This window comes from Rosa rugosa, chromosome 1 (assembly GCF_958449725.1).
Source record: "Rosa rugosa chromosome 1, drRosRugo1.1, whole genome shotgun sequence".
Lineage (NCBI taxonomy): Eukaryota > Viridiplantae > Streptophyta > Magnoliopsida > Rosales > Rosaceae > Rosa > Rosa rugosa.
The window spans coordinates 7,890,637-7,916,123 of record NC_084820.1 but is presented as its reverse complement, the minus strand read 5'-3'; the positions used below and the strand labels follow the sequence as shown (position 1 = coordinate 7,916,123).

At 37.9% G+C, this 25,487-nt stretch overlaps 3 protein-coding genes and 1 long non-coding RNA gene across 12 annotated transcripts; 1 reads left to right on the top strand and 3 right to left on the bottom strand.

Moving 5' to 3' along the window:
- Positions 1–93: 93 nt before the first annotated feature.
- Positions 94–1,890, bottom strand: LOC133736660 (protein DEEPER ROOTING 1-like). Its single transcript, XM_062164273.1, has 5 exons — positions 1,801–1,890; positions 1,561–1,629; positions 923–1,471; positions 228–420; positions 94–113 (listed from the first exon to the last, which is right to left on the bottom strand). Exons 1-5 carry the CDS (start codon positions 1,888–1,890, stop codon positions 94–96), a joined length of 921 nt encoding a protein of 306 aa, XP_062020257.1.
- Positions 1,891–8,883: 6,993 nt separating this feature from the next.
- On the bottom strand, positions 8,884–11,924 carry LOC133727338 (protein LAZ1 homolog 2). The gene is made up of 9 exons (XM_062154927.1): positions 11,841–11,924; positions 11,360–11,625; positions 11,005–11,061; positions 10,599–10,707; positions 10,326–10,510; positions 10,166–10,254; positions 9,842–10,091; positions 9,460–9,702; positions 8,884–9,366 (listed from the first exon to the last, which is right to left on the bottom strand). The coding sequence occupies exons 2-9, from the start codon at positions 11,513–11,515 to the stop codon at positions 9,175–9,177; spliced, it is 1,281 nt and encodes a 426-aa protein (XP_062010911.1). The 5' UTR covers positions 11,516–11,625; positions 11,841–11,924; the 3' UTR covers positions 8,884–9,174.
- Positions 11,925–12,704: 780 nt separating this feature from the next.
- On the bottom strand, positions 12,705–17,948 carry LOC133714275 (uncharacterized). Its single transcript, XM_062140361.1, has 13 exons — positions 17,409–17,948; positions 17,164–17,319; positions 16,857–17,069; positions 16,675–16,764; positions 16,373–16,489; positions 15,999–16,268; positions 15,568–15,724; positions 15,285–15,362; positions 14,813–14,913; positions 14,126–14,296; positions 13,760–13,834; positions 13,387–13,473; positions 12,705–13,272 (listed from the first exon to the last, which is right to left on the bottom strand). The coding sequence occupies exons 1-13, from the start codon at positions 17,814–17,816 to the stop codon at positions 12,928–12,930; spliced, it is 2,268 nt and encodes a 755-aa protein (XP_061996345.1). The 5' UTR covers positions 17,817–17,948; the 3' UTR covers positions 12,705–12,927.
- Positions 17,949–18,857: 909 nt separating this feature from the next.
- LOC133714249 (uncharacterized) lies at positions 18,858–25,293 on the top strand. 9 transcript variants are annotated; one of them, XR_009848530.1, is made up of 13 exons: positions 18,858–19,149; positions 19,338–19,410; positions 19,588–19,651; positions 19,967–20,039; positions 20,867–20,999; positions 21,174–21,240; positions 21,425–21,577; positions 21,670–21,835; positions 21,923–22,059; positions 22,148–22,290; positions 22,707–22,941; positions 24,479–24,526; positions 24,775–25,293. It is a non-coding gene; the product is annotated as an uncharacterized LOC133714249 (long non-coding RNA). The 9 variants fall into 9 exon arrangements; XR_009848532.1 differs by lacking the exon at positions 19,967–20,039 and having other exon boundaries at positions 19,338–19,431; positions 24,775–24,888; positions 25,098–25,293; XR_009848520.1 differs by having other exon boundaries at positions 19,338–19,431.
- Positions 25,294–25,487: the final 194 nt, after the last annotated feature.

The following is a 25,487-nucleotide window of genomic DNA, read 5'->3' as shown; positions in this document are numbered from 1 at the left end:
AAACGATCGATAACATTTGCCCTTGCATTATTGTTGAAAATTAAGGATGTGATACATGTTGGATGCACATATATGATCCACAGATCATGTAGTCTATATCTCTAAAACGATGTCTGCAATCAGAGAAATGGGGTGAACATGAATCAAATTATCAAAATGCTATAAATGCCATGAAAGCATGTCTTGCATAAATACCAACTTAATCAAGAGCATATTTAAGTGCTTACATTCAGAATCAGTCTTGTCCCATTTACTTCCATCGTCATTCGAGTCTGAATCGTCTCGTTTAGGATCTAGTTGCTCCTCACTGGCAGTGACAGACTTGGTGATGTGTCTGTTCTCCAAGTACTTTTTCTTGGAAACTGTTGAATTTGAACTTTGCTGGGGATAGATCTTCTTGTGAAGTATAGCCCTCAATAACTGTTGGGAAAATTAAAAATGGACTCAAACGAAACTGGTATGGTAATAGAACTATGGATTTGATGTGCATGTACAAACACAGAACTGGCTTCTAAGGGGTGCCTAGACAATTGCCTTCACTCGAATATCTGCCCTGTTAAAGTACTATACACTAGCCTCATGTGTTGTTCTTATATTCTTTAAGAGTATCTAGCTAGGCATGTGTCAACATGTATAAAACAAGCTTAGACCTGATCAAGAGGTCCTTGAAGAGTGAGAAAAGTACAAAGAGGTTAAGATATAGATATGTCCGACAAATTGCCTCAAATAGACAAAGAGAATGACAAGCAAGCAAAAGAAGCAGATGTGTATGAGCTTCTTCATCTTGATCCCAAGAAACAATTCATGGATCTGAAACTAAGTGCACATGCATTATATTGATTTTAATCATAATGGAGTCTGCATATTACTGTTTGAAAATACATGTGCTAGATCATCAATATGTATGTATATATGGATGTACCTTCTCCATTCTTGATTCAGGGATTGGATCTCTTAGAGCAGGAGCAGCAACTGGTGGTGCAAACCCACTACTGCAAACAAACATTTTTTTCAGAAGAAAAGACAATATTGACTTCTTTCCAATGGCAGTGTTTGTGTTCTCCAAGCAATTGACATCTTTCCCTCGACTAAGCACCACACTTGCACTACGCTGGAATTGACTATTAAAATGCTCCTTAAGCTCATCAGAATCAGCAGCATTGCTATTAGTTCTTTCAGTTAACTTCAAGCTTGATTGCCTGTTAAGAAACTTGCCCAGTTCTGCAGCTGAATAACTTGATTGATCAACATGTTCATTGAAGAATGAGTTCAACTCATTCTGAATGTGTGTTGCTTCCGCTGGTGTAAAATCATGTAGAGGATCTCTAGGGGAGGGTGGTGGATTAGCCCATGCATGTAGATCTTCTTTTGATTCATGATTACTTCCTAATGTTCCAATTGTCAACAGTCCATGAGGCCATTCACTAATTGGTTGATCTTCTTTGGGAGGTTTTTGCACTTTGTGATCATCCATATAAGAACATTAACAAATTAGATTTCAACTAGGACAAATCAAAGAACATAAGAATATTGAAAAGAAAAAAAAAATCCATTACCATCAAACAGTTTCAAGTTTGGTTTCTTAATCTGGGGTTTCCCAGTAAGCTTGCTTTGCATCCAGTTGAATATCTGCAGTCAAACAAGGTCAATAAACTTTCTAAACTATTTCACACAAAATGTCACCCTAACTAAACAAGTCATACCTTCATATGTTGAAGTTCTGTTGGAAACTATTATGCTGAATTGGTTTAAGCTACACAGCCTTTGTGGCAAAAGGATTTTTAGCTAAAGTGGCCTTACAGAAATCAGATGTAGTACACAGATCCCATAAGCCACTGAGAGCTGAACTTCAAAAAGGCTTTTATAGAGTTGTGATCTGAGAATTTCCATAGCCAAGCTGTAGTTTCTAGCTACTGGTTCAAGTTCCCAGACACAAATGACTACCGCCTTATTTCCAATTACAATCTTTTCATTTCTTATCTCTTCCCAAATCCCAACTCATTGCTAAGATTAATGTGGTGCAAAATTTGTTACTGTTCTACACCACTGTCAAACGTTAAAACCTTTGGCTAGTTCAGTTCATCTCCACCTGGTTAACCATGAAGATCCTGATTTTTTCTGTTGAGGATCATCATTGTAATGCAAGTAAAATCCACCCCAAATATCGAGAAATCCTTATAGTGATTTCTGCACAAAAAGCAAGTATATTTCTTCCATAAACGAATTACAACTGGTCTGATTTTGTTATATAACAAGATCAAGCAGTCACGTAAATCAAGTTCTATATTCTTGTTGACATAAATCCAATAAAATCCTCAGTAACCTCACATGATAGAGGTATGGCTGGGCCAACATGCTGTTCATGAGGGTTTCAAGATCACCAAGCCACACGTGAAGGCTAGGTGTCCATGCTAAACCCAAAACCTTAATTTGCTATGCCTTGCTCAACTTGTTAGGCCCTTGCTTTGCTCGATCTGGTCCAACTTGATCAACTTTTGACAAGATCATGCAGCACCAAGTTGGGTTTAGGATTTGATTTGACAAGTGTCAACCTTTGACACAGTGATGAGTGCTCATCGGACCGTATTCGACCAACACCTGTCTCAAAGAGGTCGGACTAATTAACCTTTCCATGCTCCTTAACCGACACAGACAAACCATGTGAGTACTCCTTTTACTGCTTCTAGCCTTCTAGCTTCCAGGTAGCTTAATTTAGTCAATCTAAACCCCTTCCCCTGCTCCAAGATAATATTAAAGGGTTACATATTTTTTGAATCGAGGACCTAAAGCTAAAGGAGCATACCACTGATAGTAAGAGAACATTTGTCACTTCCTTCAGATATTATATCATTAACAAATTACATATAAGTTATTGACAAAAGATGACTTAACAAATACATCCTCTAAAGATTGAATTAAACATATAAGGACTAAATCTTACAAATAAGGACAATGTGCTCTCCACTTGCCACATGTCATGAGTTAATTTACTTTTTTACCCTTAACTACTTCTTTTAACTTCTAAGCTCTTTATAAGGATCAAATCTTACAAATAAGGACAATGTGCTCTCCACTTGTCACATGTCATGAATTAATTTACTTTTTTACCATTAACTATTTCTTTTGACTTCTAATCCCCTTATGTTACTTTTTTTTTTCTGAGAATAATTCTTTATGTTACTTTTTTTTTTTTTATAATAATCCTTTTATGTTACTTTTTTTTTTTTTTTTTTTCTTCTGAGTATAATCCGTTTATGTTACTTTTTTTTTTCCTTGAGAATAATCTCTTTCTGTTACTTCACAAAACCTTACTCTCCTACTACTCTCATCTCATCATCTAATCCTGCTACTGCACTCATACTCGTCCAGTTCTGCTACTCGTTTTCTGCTACTGCACTCGTCATCGCCTAATCCTACTACTGCACTCATACTCGTCCAGTTCTGCTACTCGTGTTCTGCTACTGCACTCGTCATCGCCTAATTCTGCTACTGCACTCTTCATCCCCTAATCCTGCTACTGCACTCATACTCGTCCAGTTTTGCTACTACACTTGTACTTGTGTTCTGCTACTGCACTCGTCATCATCTAATCCTGCTACTACACTCACTGCACTCATACTCATTCAGTTTTGCTACTACACTTGTACTCGTGTTCTGCTACTGCACTCGTACAATCCTGCTACTGCACTCATACTCGTTCAGTTCTGCTACTACACTTGTACTTGTGTTCTGCTACTGCACTCGTCATCACCTATTCCTGCTACTGCATTCGTCAAATCCTGCTACTGCACTCATACTCGTCCAATTCTGCTACTACACTTGTACTCGTGTTCTGCTACTGCACTCGTCATCGTCTAATCCTGCTACTACACTCTTCATCATCTAATCCTGCTACTGCACTCATACTCGTCTAGTTCTGCTATTGCACTCTTACTAATCTTAATTTAAGAGTTTGATAATAAAGTTCGCGACAAGACGAGTTTGTAGGAATTTTCGGAGAATTTTTCGGATACCCAAACTAATTTTTATGAATTTTAGCAGTTTTAGTATTAAAGAAATTATTTTAGAAAATAAAAAAAAATATTGGCCCGATCTGGTCCGTGTGTTATCTCCATCACTTGATATCAACCGTTGAGATCAAGAATATAGTGGCTGGAATAGGACCGAGCACACCAGATTTTACCAGAAGCTTCAAGCTTCTTCGACCCCGATCGACGACCCGCGACCCAAATCAAGATCCGACAGGAATTCTTCTCTCCGACCACCTCCGGCCTGGAAACTTGTCGCGTTCGGTTCTTCACACCGTCGCCGTCACGCTTGTGGTTGTTCTGATCGTGCACCGTGGACGGAGTACGAACGCCGGAAAGCGTATAGCAGCTCCGGCGGGTTTTGCATTTTCCAGAGCTTCGAGTTGGACTCGCCGAAATCTGACGTGAGATCAACCACCGGCACCGAAGCTGTGGCAGTGTCCGGAGTTGGAGGAGGCGACGTTGAACAAGAATTGGAGATCTATTCCTCGAAGCCTTTCATGAATGAGTCTGTTGCCGGAACGGGATCGGAATCGTCGAGGAAGTCCAGTAGGTCTTCTCTAAGTCGCTTAACTTCGACCGAGTCTCCGAGTCGAACTCGTAGCTCCCAACTTGCTTCTTGATATTCATGTCTTCCATTAGAAATCGAAGAAAATCTGATGAGAGATGAGAGATGAGAGGTCTGATAATGGCAGTGCAGTAATTTTAATGAAAAATTGTATTAATTCGTAATTACACATGAAATTTCAGAGGTTAAGTCTACTCTATTCCCCTTGGGCTTGGGCTTTGTGTCCTTAATTGTATAAATGTAATACAAGATGGGGTTTCTGTTTTTGTAAATTTGGTCTGTTACTTGTATGTAATTTTCTATTATATCATAGGTAGAATTCCAAGATAGTTGGAAGTTCTTGATGTCTCTAAATCACTCTCTCTTTATTGCATGCTTTCTAAATATGATACATAATGTAAGTACAAGATTTTGTACATGTTATTTGTTGGCATTCCCATACAAAGCTAGTGAAGTATATCATGACAATTCATCACTGAAGAAGTTGGAAAAGGGCCTAATACTGATCTCAAATACGTTACAAGTAAATGCATCTCATGAGTCAGCATATGCATTGGGATTGCAATCTGTGTTGCAATCCTTGAGTCAGTCCTAGGTTTTAGGAAGTTTGTTTTTGGAAAATATCTTTCTATTCTTAAATTTTATTATGCAAAGATTTTTTTCGCCAGTTAAAATCGTCCCATTGAAGACCTAATTGATTTTGGTATGTTTATTTTAATTGGCAATCTTTTGTTAAAAAGATTTTTCCTAATAGGAATCAATTAGGGTTAGACGCATTGATTGTACACGATTCTTTCTCCATATAATTCTGAAAATATGGTCTAGGTTTAGAGAGCTTTTAATTTGCATATCATATCAATTTGCATGTGATTGATGCATATATTGTGGGTCTAAACTCTCCAATTCAAATAGTGTTTAAGGAAAGGAGTTTAGGAAATCTTATCTGCATTTAGAATTGTTTTGAATACATATCAGATAAAAGATTGTGATTGCATATTGTTTTGAAAAACCTTTCCATGTTTATCTCAATCGGTGTTTAATGTGATTGGATTGAGGGGGAGTCTTTATCTTCTATAAAAGGTTTTGAAACTGCATTATGAGAAGTAGAGTTTTCTGATTGAGAATTTTAATTGTGCTGCATAGTCTGCACTAACTGTTTTACAAAACTCTCATTGTTTGTTTGATTGATTGATCATACTGCTTGTTCACTGCATTCATCACTTGCATATGTGATTGAGATCAGTGAGGCTTCAAGGCAAGATTGAATCTGAAGGCGTGTCCAGATTTCTTCATCTATACAGATTGCTTCATAGTTGTTTAGAATAGGTCTTTTACAGTTGTGAGCAAGTTAGCATTGTTGCTAGTCAATGTGGTTGTGTTGAATACCACTACTTGTGATCTGTAACGATTTGATTCATATTGGATTTGATTCTCGTGTTGGCTACATTAAAAGTCACGCAGTGAAGTTTCCTCAGTGGAGAGGTTTACACTGCGTCAGCAATTCTTGTGTTGTTTTATTTGTGTTGTTGCTTGTTTGAATAACTGTCATTACTCAAACTCTATTAGTTTTGTTCCATCCGGTAATTACACATAATCTCGTCCTAAATCTCAATGTCTGGTAAGCTAGGTATGGTATGAGCATTTTTGGCTCATCTACCTGTTGATCAAATGTCTATAATTTTTAGTATTGGACCTTTTGTACAAAATTACATACAAGACTGTAAGAACATCAATTAAGAACTTGTTTTCTGTCAAGTGATTGATATGAACTAACTGTACATATTAAAAAGCTATGCACATATTACATACAAGACATCACTCAGTATAAGCATTTCATTCTCATGAGCAGCTATCTAATTAAACTTGATCGAAAAGTGGCTTTCTTAGAGTTGAATCTTCTTTGTCATCTGCGCTGTGCCTGATATTGCTGCAATTGTAGCCGCCTCAGCCATTATGTGCGCTGCACAATCATATGGTGGCCTTCCTGGGACTTGCCCAATCTTTAACCCTTTATGTTTTTCGATGAGAAAGTTGTGACCTTGGTTTGGACTTAAGGTCCCTATAATCTGCAAGCAGTCCCACAAGTTCTTCTCGAGTCAGGACAGCCCTAACATTAACATCACCAACCCAAATTTCTCCTCATCAAGAAGCATTCCTAGAAGAAGTGTAGCCTCTTTCTTGTAAGCCTCAGGCAACTTGTGCATGTCTGCCAAGCTCTCCAGTGTACCCCTCATGCTCAAACGCCACTCTTTTGGTGATGGAAACCGATATCAAGCTTAACAGATGGAGCAACAACTGAGGAGGAAGGCCGTTGATGGGTGGAGACAAACTCTTTCCAAACACCATTCGATGCGTCTCGTAATTGGGTTTCTGTGCACCTCCAGTTCCAAGATGGCCTTGAAGTACTTGAGGAATGAGGATAGTAAGCTTAAACTTGGTAGGCATAAAGACCAAACATCTTTTCATAATATCCAAAACATACCAGGACTCAACAGGTTCTCTTTCACTGACTAACGTTACACACTGGCCATTCCCACTGAGTAGAGGACTCCACCATGATTCAAATATATTAACAACAGCTTCACTTGCAGGGGCAAGATCGAAGATGGGGAGTGCATGCCTTGGAAACTCCGCAGCACCTCGCCAATGACACGAGGTGATACTGATGGTCTCCTCAGGTGGGGAACCGGATCGGTAGCGAAGCCGAGAAAGCAGAGGATTACACTCATTATGGTTCCCATTTTACACCATATATATGCTAGCCGCGCACACTTTCCTACTCCTAGAAGGAGAGGATACTTTCCTAATTGCTTAAGGATGCGTAATGCGTTACTTTCCCTTCTTTAACTTCCACGCAGATTCTTAATTTCCTATTATCCAAAGGAATAGTCGAACGTTAAAAAGGAATGCACAACACTCTGACCTTTGATATTTCCATCGAAATATCCTTTTTTCGAACTATCGATATTTCTATGACTTTCGATATTTTAGTCATTGGTACAACATAAAATGTATGAGAATGTATTTATATTGTCTTGGGGCATAAGGTTAACAATACAAAAAAAACCCTAGGAGATTTTTCCTCTCAACCTAGTCTTCAACAGTACCCTAGCCTCCTTCCCTAGTTTTCTGCCATCGCTCTCTTCTCAACTTCTCTCCATTCAATTGCTTCCATTGATGCTGTCACAGCAAGCTTCGCTGCTTCCCTTGCCCCCGCTGAAGGAGGCAGCGCTCTTGACCTAGGAAAGATTGGTGGTGGCCTCGTTCGTAGGTCCTCCTAACCTTTTCTGATTGGAAAACCTCTGACCCGCAAGCTGGTTGATCCTAAGGCAGAATTTAGGGTTCAGGAAAGGGTTGGAGATTTATTCTTGTTCTCCTTTGAATCAGTGTGTGATCGCAATAAGGTACTCTGAGGTGGGGGTTGGTGTTTTGATCGAGCCCTTGTTTTCTTTGAAGAGTATGATGGCGTCAAACCTCTTCATGAAGATCTTGCAGCTATTGGTACTATTTCTAGCCCTAGAGACAAGGGCAAAGGAAAGTTTAACTTTCCTGGTCTTCTTGCCTAATACTAGAAGTATGGTCTTCTACTACTTTCATCTTAGTTTCTCTAGTTGTACACCAATTGAGGTCTCTAGGCGACTAGGTTACTGTTCAAAGGGAGGTCAGTAGTGAGGATTTTGTTTCTTTGTTGTTAGGCTCAATAAGTGAGCGTATGTGTTAACAGTGAGCGTCACCTGTCTTTTGTTTGGCAGCTTGTGCCATTTATTTATGATTTTGGTATGAGACAGCATCTGATGTACGTGCCTTCTGGAGAACAGCGACAGAGGAGGGAGGAGGGAGGAGGGAGAGAGAGAGAGAGAGAGTTTTGAGTTTTTTACAACTTTATGTAAGAGAGAAGCTGCATTTGGGGGTGAGTAGAGGTAATGATCGACATGATCTTGCGGTTTAGTACCAGTGGCCTGATTTTGGTGGATCAACCTGGAGAAAATTTGGGATTTTTTCCTTATGGGTCAAACATCCATTTTTAAACTATCTATGCAAAGCTTAAGCTTTTACAACACTGAACCACTGCAAGTGACCTAAGTGACCTAGTGGTTCTTGCCTAGTTGGGTGTGCTCCCCAACCTAGGTTCGAACCCCGAAGCTGTCAAAGTGGTCAGGCACAGTTGAAGCATTTCACATGCGCCGAAGGGGTTTATCTTGGGCCTAGGAAGCCTTTGGTTCCCCTTGAAAAAAAAAAAAAAAGCTTTTACAACACTAACCGTAGCTTGCAACCTGAATAGTGAATTTCACAATTTAGTGAGTTTATACTTGTTCGATCGCCTTTCTACCTAAAAGAACTAGTTTGATAAGACACTAGTTCCTGGCTTCCTACGTTTGCAGAGTTTCGAATCAGTATGCGTCTAAAACTCTGAATGCATGCACACTCTTGGAAGAAGTCATCACTTTTTGCCCCGACTAAAAGTTATAGCCTGCAATTCGTTTCAATTTACTTGAATCATTTCCATCAAAGTTTTGATTGCAATAACTACATTGTTCTTCCAGAATCCAGATACAGCAGAAGGGCTACTACTTTTTCTTAACGGTCCAAATGTGTTTCTTCATCGGAAAGAGTCACTTCAATACTCTCCTCAACTGAAACCTTCGACTTATCGTCATGCTCATCTGATCTTTGGTGGAAGGTTTCTTGTATCTTTGTCACACCCTTCGTCACACCCTTCTCCACAGGCCCTATTGCTTGATTTATGGTCAACACAACGTCCTTGACAACCTGCAGCTTGCCATACAATGTGCAAGATGAATATACAGAGATCTATTACTATTAAATGTATGCATTCTTATTATTGATGAAATAAGAACTTACATGATGACCACCTTCAAACACTATGTCCTGAACACTCTCAGTCACACTTGTTCCGGGAGCCTCGACCTGAGTTTCTTTTGTTTCAACCACAGCTTGTGTACTACTGTCACCTTCCTCCAACTTCACTGCTTCCTCACTGGTTGTTTCAGTGGTGGTGATCTTCTCATACCCAGAAGAAGATGGAATGTAATGGTAAGGTTCTGCCGAAAAGACAAACACATGTGCAACAGCTGCAATTGCCATCTGCCAAGACCACACACATAGTTAATCTGCATGGTAATGAAGCTTTTTGCACATCATGGCCTCAACTTTTATCCTAGCAAGTTCAGGCAATGTTTCCACTTTACATTAATAGAGAGAACTCGTTCAGAAAGCAACATACTTCTATACAAATCAAGAAATCCTGCAACCCTGTTTGTAGTTTTTCCTGGTTGGGAAGAACACCAAAATAACACAACAGCGCAATACCTACACCTTGCCACCAAGTGGCAAACACAATAGCCTTAAAGCTGATGAACTTTGCAAGCGGCCTTATTGGTTGAAGTCTTTCATGAGTCACATTATAGAATTGCACAAGGCAATACAATGCCCACATCTGGCTGAAATTCAGTACTATCGTGATGTATGGATACCTGTAATCCCATTCGATGAATAACACATAGCAATGTGTTGTAGATAGTAAGACATATTTGCATTGGACACATACCCGTAGTGAAACTTGAATTCCCCATCACCATAGACACCAAAGATTTCCAACACGAGTGCTAGGAATGCACAAACTGTCTTCAGAATCATCTGGGCTATCCACCCATAGATATTAGACCCAAACAAGATGAAATTTATACCAAGGAAAACAAAAAACTTACATATTGTACAAGACCGAATTTCACTATAGTGAGCAAATTTTTCCCAATAATAGTTGGTCGCCTGAAGAAGTTGCGAAGAGACCAGTGTGGTTTCCTGCAATTTTCATCTTCCCCTTCTACCAATGCTTTGTTTAGGAGCTTTCCAGATTGATTTTCAAGTAATTCTACTACTCTTCTCTCACCTCCTGCGTAATAGCCATTCATGAATAATGCAAGCTCTAATATCTGAAACATAGAACAAATACATCAACAGTGCAGAAACAAGTAACTTACCCAGACAAGCAACCAAGTAGCTTCCAAAAGAATACAAGGCAAACGCTTCATAACAGCTTCTTAGAATGTCACATGCTAGAGACAACTTCGGATTCAACAAGGATATCATCTTGCAAAGTGAAAAGCCAGTACTAATCAATCCCGACTAAATAAGAAATTAACTACAGAACATGAATCTGCTAATGAAGGTTACAAATCCGATCTAGAGGAAGAAACCTATAATTTCAGGTTTGCTTCTACAATAAAACCATGCCCCAGCAATTTTGACATGCATGAGAATTATTAATTCAATTACTGACTCAGTAGCATAGACAGGTACCATAGAGAAAGCATGGTTAGCACTTAGCACTCAGGAAGTAAAAGTTGTTTTTTTGCTATTCACAGAGTAAGAGATCGAGAACCATACCGAGTCAGTAGCATAGACAGGTACCATGAAAACAACAGCAACCACCCATATTTGTTCCTACAAGCAAATCGATCAGTTAAGGAATCTAGTCCAAAGCAGAAGTATGACGGCTTACAAAGTTGTTCATTGTCCACTACAGCTAGTATATAAGACACAAAAAATAAACCAAAACTCGAAGTTGCATATATTAAGTGTCACATTCAATTAAGCAAAAGCCAACACAACAATATCAGCAAATCATTGAAATGTCACCTAGCTAAAGATACATGGCATCATATGTGTGTGTCTATATATGCGCGTGTGTGTGTGTGTGTTATACATAATAAACACAATTCTGAGTGGAAAAAGAACTGACTGAAGGCTTGTTGTATGATCTGAGATGCCGAAGGATGAGAAAAAGGGAGAGAATGAGTGCCACAACTGTAAAGGAAGCTGCAGTTATCACGGCTGGTTTGTAGAGATCTGCATATATGTTTTCATGGACTGAAGTATGTGAAGAAGACGATGCCATTAATCTTACTTGCACATCTTTTAGTACTACCAATTCACGTATCCCAGTACGAAGATGCAAGTAATTATCACTGCCGCTCACTCACAGTGAAAATGCCAACTGAATTAACCCTGTACACAGTAAATAATCAATCGTCTACAAAACTAGTAAAAGAAAGTGAATTTCAATTAGACCAGAAGATATGACGCCATAAGTAATCATATCACCAACTTTGTCCAGAAAATAACGACGAAATTAAATCATAACTGAATCAAACAAGTACAGAAGAAACATTCCTCCATTCATTTTTGTTCTCTTCGAACAAAAGGGTGTGAAATGAACCAACCTTATCGGACGTGAAATTGTTCTCCGGTGAACTGTGATGAGAGTTTGGCCTGAATTGCAGTGCAGAAAATCTTAAACGGATGAGTTCAAAGGAAGGAACAACGGCCATACTAGTAAGTAGGCGCTATATATTATGCCTTGAGTTGTGAGGCCGACAAGTGTACTGTTACAGCGACATATTTCGTGAAACCCATGACACGTACTGTTACATGAAAAACCAACTGGTGATCGAGGCAAATGGGGCATCTGGGCTTTTGCTAAACTCTCCTCTTCCCTCTCGAAAAAATTGTGCAACTCGTATCTAAATTGTACGCGACAACAATCAATGTTTTAATTTTCGCAAAAATACTCTGTTGAAGAAGTTACAATAAAAAAGAGTGAATTATTGTTGAGCATCCAAAACATGATGTCTTCTCGATTTGTGTTGAAATATAGTACTGTTGGCAAACAACACAAGTTCAGAAAACATCGTCAATTAACATGCTGAAATTCAAATAGAAATTCTTTTTTTTTTCTCTAATCAACTTTATGAAAATGAATCATATCATTCTTTTTTTTCTCTAATCAACTTTATGAAAATGAATCATATCGAATAAAACTTCATTCACCCATCAATAAAAAAAGTGAATTGTAACCAAAAAAAAAGAAAAAGTGAATTATTGTTAAGCATCGAAAATTTGATGTCTTCTCGACTTGTGTTGGAACATACTGTTGGCAAACAACATAAGTTGAGAAGAGATTGTCAATCAGCATATACCCAAATCGACTTTTTCTTTTTTCTCTCGTCAACTTCATGAAAGTAATCATATCGAGTAGAAGTTGACTCACCCATCAATCATTTTAATGTCATGTTTTTGCAACTCTATAGTGTAAATATATTCATATATTTCATTCCTGCTGAAAATTTACAGGGTTGACCTGGGCCGTCGAAGAGAGCCCAAAACATTACAACACGGCCCAAAACATTAGAACAATGTAGATCACTTGACTAAGCGTAAGAGCAAAATATTGTACTAGCTGCCTAGCTGTGCATATTTGATGTGATACGAAGAGAATCCACAAGTTTGCTATACTATACTCTACAAGATTTATGATCCACGTCGACCGCAACAAACCTCTGCACAGCAACTGATGCAGCCAACACACGCTAAACCAGTAAAGATCTGGGTTAATAGATTTGCACACTGAGGGTTTATATGGGAACAACATCTGATGCAGTTCATGCAACAGCAGTGATTGCACATACGACCACAACAGCCTGAAGCGGCTTTGGCGAAAATTTCAACTGCTTCCGGAAGCTTTGGTTCTTCGGCTCCTGGAGGAATGTTGTCCGAAGTTGCGGCCACGTTTCCAAAGCCGACGCACAAACTATGTGGCAATATCATTTTCAAGGTTTCAGTATCCTCCTTCTTGTTCTGGCTTTTCTTTGAGGCCTATATGATGTTTATTAAAGAGAAGCCATTAGAAAATTCAAACACAGCAGTTGAGAAAGACTTTACATGACTTGATAAAGTTATGGCAAGTATTTTAGTTAAACATATGCATACCATCTGTTGCAAAGCTACTTCTTTTTCAAATATGACCATGCGTGTATACTCGCTCAAAGCACCGGTATGTACACTCAACTTAGCTACCTGCCAAGAGAAAGGATATGGCACCAGAGACTCTCGTAAGTACTATGAACTGGAAAGGTGATGTTAGAAATGAAATCATCGATAAAATGCAACTTTTGAACTAAAGTGTAAGGATTATGAGGCTGGAGTTTGAAAGATTGTGTAAGTACTATGAACTGGAAAGGTGATGTTGGAAATGAAATCATCGATAAAATGAAACTTTTGAACTAAAGTGTAAGGATTGTGAGGCTGAAGTTTGAAAGATTTAAATCATGGAGGGTGGATGTAAGAGCACCCGATGACTAACCTTATCCTCAAGCTGCTTGTTCTCTGAGTGCCATGCCTGAGCAGTCAGTAACTCAATCTCTCCTTTTGCACATACCTGTTGCAGAAAAGGAAGAAATTGTCAAGAAACAAGACATAAGATATAGGGCATGCATAATCTATGAGTATATATCTTTTGTGTGGCTAAGCACCCACAACTACATGTAAGCATGAAAAGAACTGTATAACCGAATAAGAATCTAACGAACACCATCATAAAGGTTTCAAGAGCTAGCATAGCCAACTCCACTCAGTTGACAAATATGGATATCTACTCAACCAAATGACTCTCAAGAGATTAATGAACAGCAATTTAACTTAAGTTTAAGCTCAAAATTCAATGCCTTACCCTGTGAAGAGGTATGTCCTTTGCATCTTGTACTTTCAAATTGATCACAATATTCGACATATCAGCTGAGAATCCTTTAACTTTGAAGGTCTCAGGTAACTTGCCTCGGAATCTGCCAGATACACTTAATGGACTCTCAAATGAGAGGTCTGGAATATGGCAAGGGAGCACCTATTGGATAAATACAATATACGTCATGATATATAAAGCATATATTATAAGTTAGATGTAAATTCCAAATGAAGCAATCAGTCTATGTTTGAGTTTGTCTAGTAGGTAAAAAAATCCCATTGAATTGTGTCCATCAGAAATTATTCAAATTTACTTTTGAATAAATACAAAGACCAATTGCAGATAGAGGCACAGCAAAGTATCACAAAGAGATACAAACAGCAACATAGGACATCATTAAACAGGTGTTCAAACTATTGCAGGCACATGCTATACCTTCTCAACATGAGACAAGATACAATTCATTATACATTATCCCTGAGTTGATATGGGTACTAAAAGTCATTAATATACATGGAGAGAGGGCCAAGAAGTAATTTAATAAGCAAAGACATAAAGTTGGGAGTCTGGGACGACTTAATTAATAGTATAACACAAGTGTTTAACATTTAAAGAATGCTTAAAGTATCATATTAGTTCAACATAAAGTCCAAACAACACATAGGATGAGCTTACCTCAACATCATCAAGATCGTCCAATGTCTCAAGGGTTATATTTGTAAGAATCACAGATGAAGCTGTCGCAAATAAGTTCTGTATTCGAGGCTGAACCAAATCTGAACATGAGAAAAGATTTAAGTACATAAATAAACAGCAACTAGATTTATTCCATATACTAATGTTTATGAGAAGGATTGATGCAGCGACGGAATCAATTTACTAATGTTTATCGAGTAATATATGTTTTATTTTTTTCAAATTAAATATTTTGTAAATGTGGCTCACACATGACAACATTCTGTGGAGGTAAGTGAGATCATATGATCTGAAGCTCAAGTTTCTAGGAGTCTAAGGTTATGATAGCTTTAGATTTGATAAAACAGGGTAAGCTCACACAAGATCTCAATCCAAAATTTCGTATCACCTGAAGTACAAAATGTAGTCTTAAAGGTAAATATTTGTTTCTGAAAAAATATAGTTAACTGACCTATATCATAGGCAGCATCATATTGGCCCCTTCCAATTGTTGATAGCATCCGCAGGAAATAATGGTTGCAGAACGAACCTGGAAAATATATAGATAAATGTTAACCAGAAGATGGATCATAAACATTATGATCTTATCTGGAAGTGTACTTAAAGCAAATGTGAAATGTCTCTGGATAAGAGATGAGCAACAAAGTTGCTATAATCTTGATCGATTGAAAGCATTCTTAAGGGATATATAATCTGCAACTAGCACGAGCTGTAATAGCACAAAATACCATTACCTATTCCAAAAGTGTATATACGAGGGGATATCGCATCCTCACTTGCAAGACGCTTTTTTATTTCATCGCATATTTGTCTCTCATCTTCAACTGCCCCATCAGTAACCAGAAATATGATAGGAAGTGAACCCCTAGAGTTGGATAGCATCTCTATTGCCTGAAACGACAACGCAACAAAAGAAAATGATTCAATCCCAATTGTTGTTTAGATAGCTTACCACCAATGCAGAATATATAAAATGAGAAAAGTAGTTAGCCCCTCAAGAAGGGAAACTCGACGAATTAGCATGTTTATTTGATGTAATGTGACACAATACATGACATGTTAGAAATGCATGAAAATAATTAAGATGAAACCATAATTAGTAAAATTTCAATTGCAGAATTGTAGGGTGCGAAGAAGCAGGGGACAATACATAGGATGAGCATACCATGTTAAGGGGACGCATAATATTTGTATCACCACCAGCAATAAAGTTGATGCCAATCCACTCAATGGCCGATTCGACTGCCTCCTTGGTAGCCGATTTCAATGATGTAGATGAAACATAAGTCTGTCCATTAAAAGCTATAATGCAGAATGAATCTTCTGGATCAAGTTTAGAGAGGGCTTCAGATAGTGCATTCTGAGTATCTTCAAGTGGCTTTCCCTGCATACTTCCACTTATATCAACAACAACCACTACATTCCTTCTGAAACCCTGCAAGACCAAATCAGAGTGATCACAGATACAACTTTGAACAACTAAACTGAATAACAAATAATTTGAAAAACCTGAGAAGTTCCATTTAACATAACACCAACCTTTCCACTTTGCTGGTTTCCAGGAAGAAGATAGGCAGAGAAAATCTCTCTTTGATCAACATCATCCTTGGAAGGTGACTGCGTGATAACAGTGCCATGTATTTGGCTTGAAGAGACCTAGAAATGCACGAACATGTTAGAAGAACTAACTAGTTGAATTGGCACTCCTGAAGCTAAAAGGTTTCTTATATGCCCTGCGTTAGTGGAGAACCACATGCTGTTTTGCCGTCAAAGGCCATACATATAACTTTATCCATGATAATCCATACAGAGTCAGAAAGACGATTGCATATGAGCCTTACCGCATATGAGAAGTGGAAGTCGGTGCTTGACCAGTTGACAACATTTCCCTCGTATTTAAACCCCAATTTTCCTTCTTGGCTCTGTCCTTCCTGTAAAGTCAAATAAATCCAGAAAAAAGTTACCACCTCGGTTACTAAAATATAAAGAAACAAGGAACTGTGAGCCAAGATCAAAATAGCACCTTCAAAAGATGACTAGTTCCCTTGAATAAAATTTCAGTTCCCAGACCAGAGTTCACATTCAATTCAATCTTTTCCTTTTTCAGGTACTTCTTTCCGGGAGGAATGACAAACTCCGGAAATGTGAACGGTATATCTAAAGAGAACTCTCCATTTCGATACAATAACTTCTGAGACCAACGCATTTTAATTGTGAGATTGACTCCCCCATCAACCTTGACAAACAAAAACAGTGCATTTTAGGAAAACCATGAATTAATTTACGAAAAGAAAGAAAAAAACTAGGTCTAATCTCTACAAAATCATTACCGGCGGAGTTGTCAATGTGAATATATGAGGTTTAACATTGAGAAAGCCTCCTTCTCCTTGGGGAACCTTGCTCATATCCGTGTCATCTTTCAATTGACTTAACTGAGTATAGAATGATTTACCAGAAATGTCGACCTCAACACCTAGAATTGAACCCTGTTAGCCAAAATGTATATTGCTTAACAAGACATTCAATGCCAAAAAAAAAAAAAAAGAAAAAAAAAATTGTGAAATTATTGAAGGACCTGTTCGCCCATAGGGATGGCAATCCGGCAGCCACAGCTCCTGGAGCTCTTGACGCAATGGACCCTCCACGACCCGGTGACCCGAATAAAGGCGGTGTCCATGAAGCAATCGACCTCCAGCTCAACCCTGTTCATCGGAAGCGGAATGAGCGCCGGCGGGTCGCACCTGCCGTGCACGTGCGGCTGGTAGCTCGGGATGTCCGGGTTGTCGACGATCCTCGGGTCCGATATCACGGCGTACACCATCGGAGACGTCGGGATGTAGGCGCACCCCGCCGCCGCCGACGACGCCGACTTGTCCATGACCGGCGGCGGCCTCGGCGGCGCCACGGCTCGATCCTTCCCTAAGTATAGTCGTTTCGAGAGCCGGAGACCGTCGTCGACGGCTTTGGAGAACTCCTCGGCCATTTCGGACGATCGTTCGCCGGGAGAGATCGGTGATCGAAGGCGAGAGAAGGTGACGTATATACAGAAGAACCAGAGAGAGAGAGAGAGAGTTGCGTTTGACCGTTGGGAGTTGGATTTTTTCTATTTTTTGAAATCTCCCTTTCGGTTTTTGGTTAATTTTTATTCAGGTTCTTGGGTTCTGGAGCTTAGCTGGCTTTCGGAGCAATCACGTTCCGCCACGTGTCGAGCGGGCGGGGGGTGAGAAATTTGGATCCGGTGTTTCGCTGTTCACGGAATAGGCGTTGTGGGATAGGCTGGATCGGCGACGTAGCGGGCCGTATCAGGAGGATGAAGGTTAGCTGACGTGGATGATTGGGACGTGGAGGCGTGAGGAGACAGCACATGGCATGGGGCTTTGAGGGTTGGGCTGGCTGTTAGCTGGTATCGTTTTCTTTTTAATTTTGGGTGGAAATTACGTCATTTGCCATTAGAACAAGACAAGAAAAGGTGTTGAACAGAGTCTCAACTCTTAACGGGCAAAAGAATTATTGATTTAATTATTGGTGGTGGGTTGTTCTTTATTCAGTGGAGGATCTTATGTCGGCAAACCCCTTTGTGTAAATTATGATAAAATTCTTTCACTATCAAGACGAGATAAGAGTCGATGTGTCTATATCTTGTAACTTGTGTTTGACGTATCTTAACAGACAACAAACCGTTCCTTTTGACTACTATATAGTTTGTTGTCGTTGTAAAATTATAACTTGATTGATAGGTGATCCTAAAAGATAACTTGATTGAAAATTGATCCGAAAAGTCTACCAATGTGCATCAAGAGAGAATTTTGTTGGTTAGCTAATTATACATATATAAAGCGTCGATGCACTGTTACACTGTTCTAAGTACAGTGGACAGTCGGTTTTACCCTCCGGTGTCTAGGGAAATACGAAACTGCCATTCAGGGGTTTGAAGGTCCTTTTTGACCCTGGATGGATAAGGATTGAGAACTTCAGAGAGAGCTCAATTATTGGGTCTCATAGAGAGCGATAGAGAGATCGGGTGGGTGTCATAGATTCAGAGGAAATCGATCGAGAGATCGGGTGGGTGTCATAGAGAGCGATAGACACAGACAAAAAGAGACAGAGAGAGAGGTTATTTGCTCTGCAACGCAAGCCCGAAGGAATCATACATAAACCGGCAAGACAAACAGATCGAAATTCATGAAGGTCAAATTAACAACAAGAAAACCCATCGCTTCAGCTTTTGGGTTTTGGTTTATTTTCTGGACACAGAGAAAGATAGAGCGAAGTAAACAGGGGAAGAAGGGGGAGAAGAAGAGGCCCTCCCTTCAAAAGTAAGCGAAACCCTCACTCCCCAAAGCTTAATTTCATTGCAAAACACTCATCTTTTTTTTTTCTTTTTTTTTTCTGGATTGATTGATTGATTGGGAATTCGTTTCCTTAATTTCTCTGCGAAGAATTCATCTTCTTCTTCTTCTTTTTTTTTTGGGATGGATTGATTGATTGGGAATTGGGTTTTCAGTGTCCATCAGTAGTGTGGAGTTTGCCATCGGAGGCTTAATCGTGGATACCAAGGTGTTCTATGGCCAAGAAAGGTCTTTTGCTATGGATTTCTGGTATTTATGTAGATTTGGACCCTTCTCAGCTTTGCTCATTAAAATTTTTCGGTGAAGGATTGGATTTGGGTTTATGTTTTGGTGAATAGATATTTGGTTCTTTGGCTTTTTCTTTCTCTAAATTTTCCTAAACGATATGTAGTGATATTTTTGCAGTGTGCTTAGCTTTGCTAATTGAAGAAGATGAATGGGAAAATGAGCTCTTCTTCAGCTTCAGAAGGTAAAGTTTGTTGCTTCCTTCCTTTTTTTTTATCACTTTGCTTCATGTCAAACCATATATTTGAATTCTTCTTACATGTTTCTATTTTATTTTTATTTTTTTTAACTTTGTTTTCTTTATATATTATTTTCTTTGGCACACGTTTTGTTTTATTATTTTCATGGTTCATTTAGTGTGTTATTTGTTTTATTACTTTTTGTGTAAGAGTAATTAAATTTACAGAAAATTGGATGCAAGTGTTTTGAATATCAGTTGCCAAGAAATTTGTAGTCGCATTCGTATTGATGTTTTGAATTGTGATTTTGCAAGGAGCAGGACGATACTGGATCAGTACGTCTGTGCTTAAAGGAATGAGCTTTTTTTGGTGTTTGAGGGAAGTAGGATTTGGGTGAGTTGCTATGTGTGGTCATAGTGAGTTGTTAAATACACATCCCTAAATGTTCAGTGGTAGAGATCTATGTTTCAATTATCTAACTACATACTTCAAATTCATTTTAAATATACATTTGGACTTCTTCTTAACAGCTAAGTTTTGTGTTCTAGGATAAAAATCAGTTCTAGGTTCATCACATAAATGTATAAGTTTGGTTCCTGCTTTTTGAATGTTATTTAAGCTGGACATTGACTGGTCGTGAGGAGATGTTTCCCTTTCCCTAACATTCCTGGTTTGATTTTCATGATTCTTTGTGGTTTTATCATCACAAATTATAAATATTTTGTGTCTTTTGGTTCTCAGTTACATTTTTTTACAGAAAATTTTGTGGCTCATTAGGTGGGAAACATTGTAATACTCTTTGAATGAATCTTCAAGTTGTCCTAAGCTGTTCTCTTCTTATGAAAGAAGCATTGCATTTTCTTTCAGACTTTTGTTTGATCATGTTAAGCATACCACAGTATACATTACATGAAAGGAAAAAAAAAATTGAAGACCATCTGTTGTTGGTTGAAAAACTGTGGCTTTATTTATAATTGTACCAAGTTAATAACACCTCTAAATGCCAGAAACTATGTTTTCCTTTTTGAGCTATAGATGTTATTGACACAATATGCAAGACTCCCTTCTCTTTTTGTTATTCATCAGCATATATTGTGACTGTGGCTTTTAATGATGAATTTAAACCCAGTTTGTCTTTCTGCCCAAGTTTATGTGGAGTATGGTTTCCTGTTTCTTTTAAGTTTTGTTCTGGATTCTGATTTTGGGTCTTTTTGATGCAGCAAGTCTGATATAAAGAGAATAAAGGTGAGGCTAGGGACGATTAAGAAGAAGAGGAACGCTGTGCTGAAGTATCTGAAGAATAATGTTGCTCATCTTCTCAAGATTGGCCTTGATATTAATGTATATGGAGGGGTAAGTTTCATGGTTCATTAGATTTTTTGCCCAAAAGCGCTTTCATATATGGGTTTTTGATTAGTGAACGCCTATCCGTAGCTAGCTTTATGATGTGTGAATTTCATCGTTGTTTTGCTTGGCCTTTTCAGTTCTCACCTAAAAATAAAAAAGCTCATTTTTGTGCTGCTGTAGGTGGAGCTGGGAGCAGCACAGCAGTTCAAAAAGTCATGCCTGCTGCTCTAGCAGATATGACATAAAGGTATTTATGTTTTCCATAGACCCTTTAATTATAATAATCTAAGTAGAACAGAAAGAAAAAATTTAAAACCATTCAATTTGTGTGCCTTATATCAGCATACTTTCATAAATCCTTTAATTATAATAATCTAAGTAGAACAGAAAGAAAAAATTTAAAACCATTCAATTTATGTGCCTCATATCAGCATACTTTCAACAAATTGAAGATGTTCAGAAATATTCAAAGGCTTTAACGGACATGAAAAGGGAGTTCTTTCCAAACAAAAGACATGAATGAGCTGTTAGAGTTCCACAAGAATTAGATTCCATTCTTGAACATTTGATTGGTTGAGACATAGGTTAGTATAAGTCATCTTCCACTTTTGTTGTTACTGTTTGTTAATCTTCATTTTCATTATACTTACGTAATATGCCATTTTCCAATGTGCAGGTTTTATCAAGGTTTGAAGGAATCACTACAAAAAAGTTAAGAACTATGAGGACAACAGCAGCACTCCACTCATAATTAAATGCAATGATCACAGAACTACACATTTGGAAAATAGAGGCTCCCCTTTTGTCTGCTCATTAAGAAGACTGAGCGTTATTTCACCAAGGTAAACTCAACCTCCTATACAGAAAATTTCATTTCATGTATTTTGATTATCTCTGCCCTTGACTAACAAAAATGAAGCAACATGCAGATCAGAAGGAAAAATAGGTAAACCGGAGCAAACAAAAGATGAAGAAATTAAGAAATTTCAGTCAAAAGACCCACCGACTTCAATATCCTCATCCGGGTAAGAGAAGTTGCATGGAGCTGGCGCTAAAGAGTAGTTCAGTAAGAAAGTTTCACATATTTAGTTACTGTGTTTGAACTTTGGAAAACTTATTAAGAATCATTAAGTGGTCAACTGACTTTGAAATAGACCTTATGTTGTTGCAGGAAATAAGAGAAGTACAGACCAGTGGAGAGGCGTAGGCTACTGGAACCCAAAATTATAAGAAGCAATTCGAAGGATGCGCTAAAATCTCAAAAATGCTCTGGAGGACATTTCAGTATGCGTTTAAGGTTTGCACATTTGCTGGTGGACATGATGATCTTGCAATAATTTTCCAATAATTTTGATCTCTTTAATCGACTTCATTTTCGTCTATTTGTAATGTCTTCAATTCTGGAATTTTGCTTTGCTTTGATCATCAAGTTGCCAGCATTGAGTTCATTGCTTTGCTTTGATCATCAAGTTGCCAACATTGAGTTCATTTAGAAGTTTTAGTTTTGCTTCTTTAATTGTGTTAAAATATGATTAGTTTGATGTGTGATATGTGTGAATTATCACTTCAGTCAAATATCACCTCCTTTTCGGTTGTGTTGATGATTTTGATTCCTTTTTACAACTAAAATGTTCACAAATAGGAAATTCTTGGCAACATTAGAACATTTATAACTAGAGATCCTTTTTTTCTGTGTTTACAAATGGGTCATAGTTTGAGAGGAGAGCGAAGAGTTGAGAGGAATAATAGAGACCCCAGTGCTCACCACGATATCAACTATTGAAGCTTCAACGTGCTAGAACTAGAAGGAATGAGGATGACCCGTATGAGAATATGGATGCCAAAATCAACTGGGCTTTAGAGCAGGCCTTCAATTTGAAGCTTGATTTCAGTGAGACTGGGGATGATTTTGTTGTTTTTCGAAGACTGATGCCGGAATGATGCTCAGGTATATGTGGTTTTCCTTTTTTTTTTTTTTTTACTTTGCTTTCAGTTATGATCCCCAATTTGAGAGGGTTTTTGTTTTCAGTTATGATCCCCAATTTGATAGGGTTTTTCTCCATATTTTGCGGGTATCTTGAACAAACAACTAATGTTTTTGGTTCCTGGTAACCGTTGCTTTCTGCTCTTTCCTTTCCCATTCCCATTTAACTGAATTTTGTTTCCCACTTGCATATTTTCTATTTATTTTTTCCTGTCATCACTATGGGTTATGCTTTAATTTTCATGGATTCTCAAAGAAAAAGAAAAACGTAGTGCTCTGGAGTTTCATTTGATTTTATACGCAAGTAGTAGAGTTGTTGAGAATTGGTTTCTACAGTTATAGCTTTTTGCTATATATGGTTAGTTGATTTTTGGAAATCAATATCAACTATAGTAGAATTGTATTGGACTGTGATCATTCAATTATGTCTTATGATTATAATTGGGAATCATTCCCAGTGGCATGTTAGGGTCTGGGAGGTTAATTAATAATATGTAGTTGTTATGGCCTCATTAAGTAACTATGCTCTCGAATTGAGGGTTTTTGTTGCCCCTTTCTAAATACACTATATGCTGTCAGTTTAAGTTTTGATGGGTTTAGGGATGAGATGAGATGGATTATATGCCTCTGTTGACATTGTGATACAAATTTTTAAACAATGTTAAAACTTTTTCATATTTCCTCTTTAAACAAAGCAACCACAAAGCGACAATCAGAAAACTATTGGAGAGAAATTAATCGGGTGCGGTTGGATTCATATATGCAAAAGCTTAAAACTTCTTTAACAATTGAGCATATTTTTCTGCTGCTTCTTTGTTAGTTATTCATATATGCCTCTGAGCATCGATTCTTCATACTATATTCATATATGCCTTTGTTCTTCTGCTGCTGCTTTGTTAGTTATTTTGCACTATCTGAATCTCTTATTTTTATTCAGGTATGTACTAGAGAAACTGAAAGAGGGTTACATTGAAGGATTTATAAAAAATGGTTGCATGTAAAACCCTCTTTTGATGCTCTTAGATATTCTGGTGTTGGCTTCTCCAGTTCCGAAATCTGTTATTGGATATTCATGTACAATTCTATTTTATTCTCAATGAAGATATGCAGGCTCTTTATTGTTTTTGGACCTTGGTTCATATAGTATTTTCACAATGTATTGCTCATTCGTGGTATTTTGTTAGTCTATGCAGTTCTCTTTATTCTTTGTAGCTTTCACACTGTTTTATTTTGTCTTTTTATTTATTTTTGGTAAACTACAGCTACTAAATTTTGATTGTTAGTCCCCCAACAATTTTTTCAAGTCAGATTTGATGGGTTCAAGGTCCTGTCTCCCTTTATTTATTTACATGTCAGCTGGGGTTGTGGGACTCATTTGATTGAGTAGAGGAAAAAGTGACCTTTGAGCATGTTCATGAATTTTTTGGATCTGTGAAATTTTTTTTTGTTTTTTTTTTTTGTGTGAATTTATTTGGCTGACTTTTATTTCGATTTTGAATAGGTGGAGTTTAGAGAGAAGTACAAGAAGGAACATCCCAGCAACAAATCGGTCAGTACTATAAGTGAATCTCATTTCCCAGATCTACATGCTCAATTCTCTCGACTTCTCCTTGCTGTGATTATTTTAGTCAAATTTTGAATGATTTTAATTGTTATGTATCTTCTTTTACGGTATTGACCAGGTTGGTAAAACTGGTGATGGGTTTTTAGGCTTTTCTTTTTGTTAATAATTTGTTAATTGCTGGAATATTCTCCAATAGTTTTTTGATTGTCGCTTTTTGGATAAAAATTATACAGGGGAGAGCTCCCTACCCGGCCAAGGCAGAGAAGAGAGGTTGAATAGAACAACATGGAAGTTTATAACAAGAAACGAGTGTTTCTGTTTTAATTGTTAATCTCTGGGAAATATTGGTATGATCACTGAACACTGTACAGTGGAATCTGTTAAAGGGTTGAAAGTTGTGTCACTCTGTTGTGACTATTTCAGTCACCAACAACAAAAGGCTACCTCCAAACTGACCCTCTCCTTACAACACAGCAAGAGTAGTAGAGGAAATGAACTGCTTGAAGATGGTTGTAGGTCATGTGCTATCTCTCACTATTCTTGCATTTTTTTGCAGTTTTTGTGCCCGTGAGGCATAAGCTCCTCCACTGGTTGCTGCTTCGGATTGTGAGAGAATAATTACCGTGCTTCGGGTGGTTTTGGGTTTATAGTTATCTCTCAAGGAATGAGCTTTTCCTTTGTAAAGGTCTGATTCTCAATTTCTAACAATGCAAGTAATTTGAATATGTGTGTATTTTTGAATGAACCCTACATTACATGCAAGCAATCTTCATTGCTATTTCAGTAGAATGAAGTCATAATTATTAAATTATATCTTAACAAAAGCAAATTCCGCGGCAAAGCGCGGCCAACTTTTCTAGTAACATTAAGTTGTTAAAGAATGTCCGAGACCTCATTTTTCCAAACGAAAATCAAACTACACCTATGAATATTTGTTGATTGTATG

Bases quoted from the DNA above. Each gene is read 5' to 3' on its own strand.
- LOC133736660 (XM_062164273.1), bottom strand. From the start codon at position 1,890: ATGGAAATTCTCAGATCACAACTCTATAAAAGCCTTTTTGAAGTTCAG. The intron at 1,472-1,560 runs GATGGTAATGGA...TGTTCTTATATG, and splicing joins AACCAAACTTGAAACTGTTT to GATGATCACAAAGTGCAAAA. The intron at 114-227 runs GTAAGCACTTAA...CTCTGATTGCAG, and splicing joins GGACAAGACTGATTCTGAAT to ACATCGTTTTAGAGATATAG.
- LOC133714275 (XM_062140361.1), bottom strand. From the start codon at position 17,816: ATGGCCGAGGAGTTCTCCAAAGCCGTCGACGACGGTCTCCGGCTCTCG. The intron at 17,320-17,408 runs GTCCTTCAATAA...TTTGGCTAACAG, and splicing joins CCATCCCTATGGGCGAACAG to GGTTCAATTCTAGGTGTTGA. The intron at 15,363-15,567 runs GTAATGGTATTT...TATATTTTCCAG, and splicing joins TATATACACTTTTGGAATAG to GTTCGTTCTGCAACCATTAT.
- LOC133727338 (XM_062154927.1), bottom strand. From the start codon at position 11,515: ATGGCATCGTCTTCTTCACATACTTCAGTCCATGAAAACATATATGCA. The intron at 11,062-11,359 runs GTCAGTTCTTTT...ATTTGCTTGTAG, and splicing joins GATCATACAACAAGCCTTCA to GAACAAATATGGGTGGTTGC. The intron at 10,708-11,004 runs GTATGGTTCTCG...TCACTTTGCAAG, and splicing joins CTGTCTATGCTACTGACTCG to ATGATATCCTTGTTGAATCC.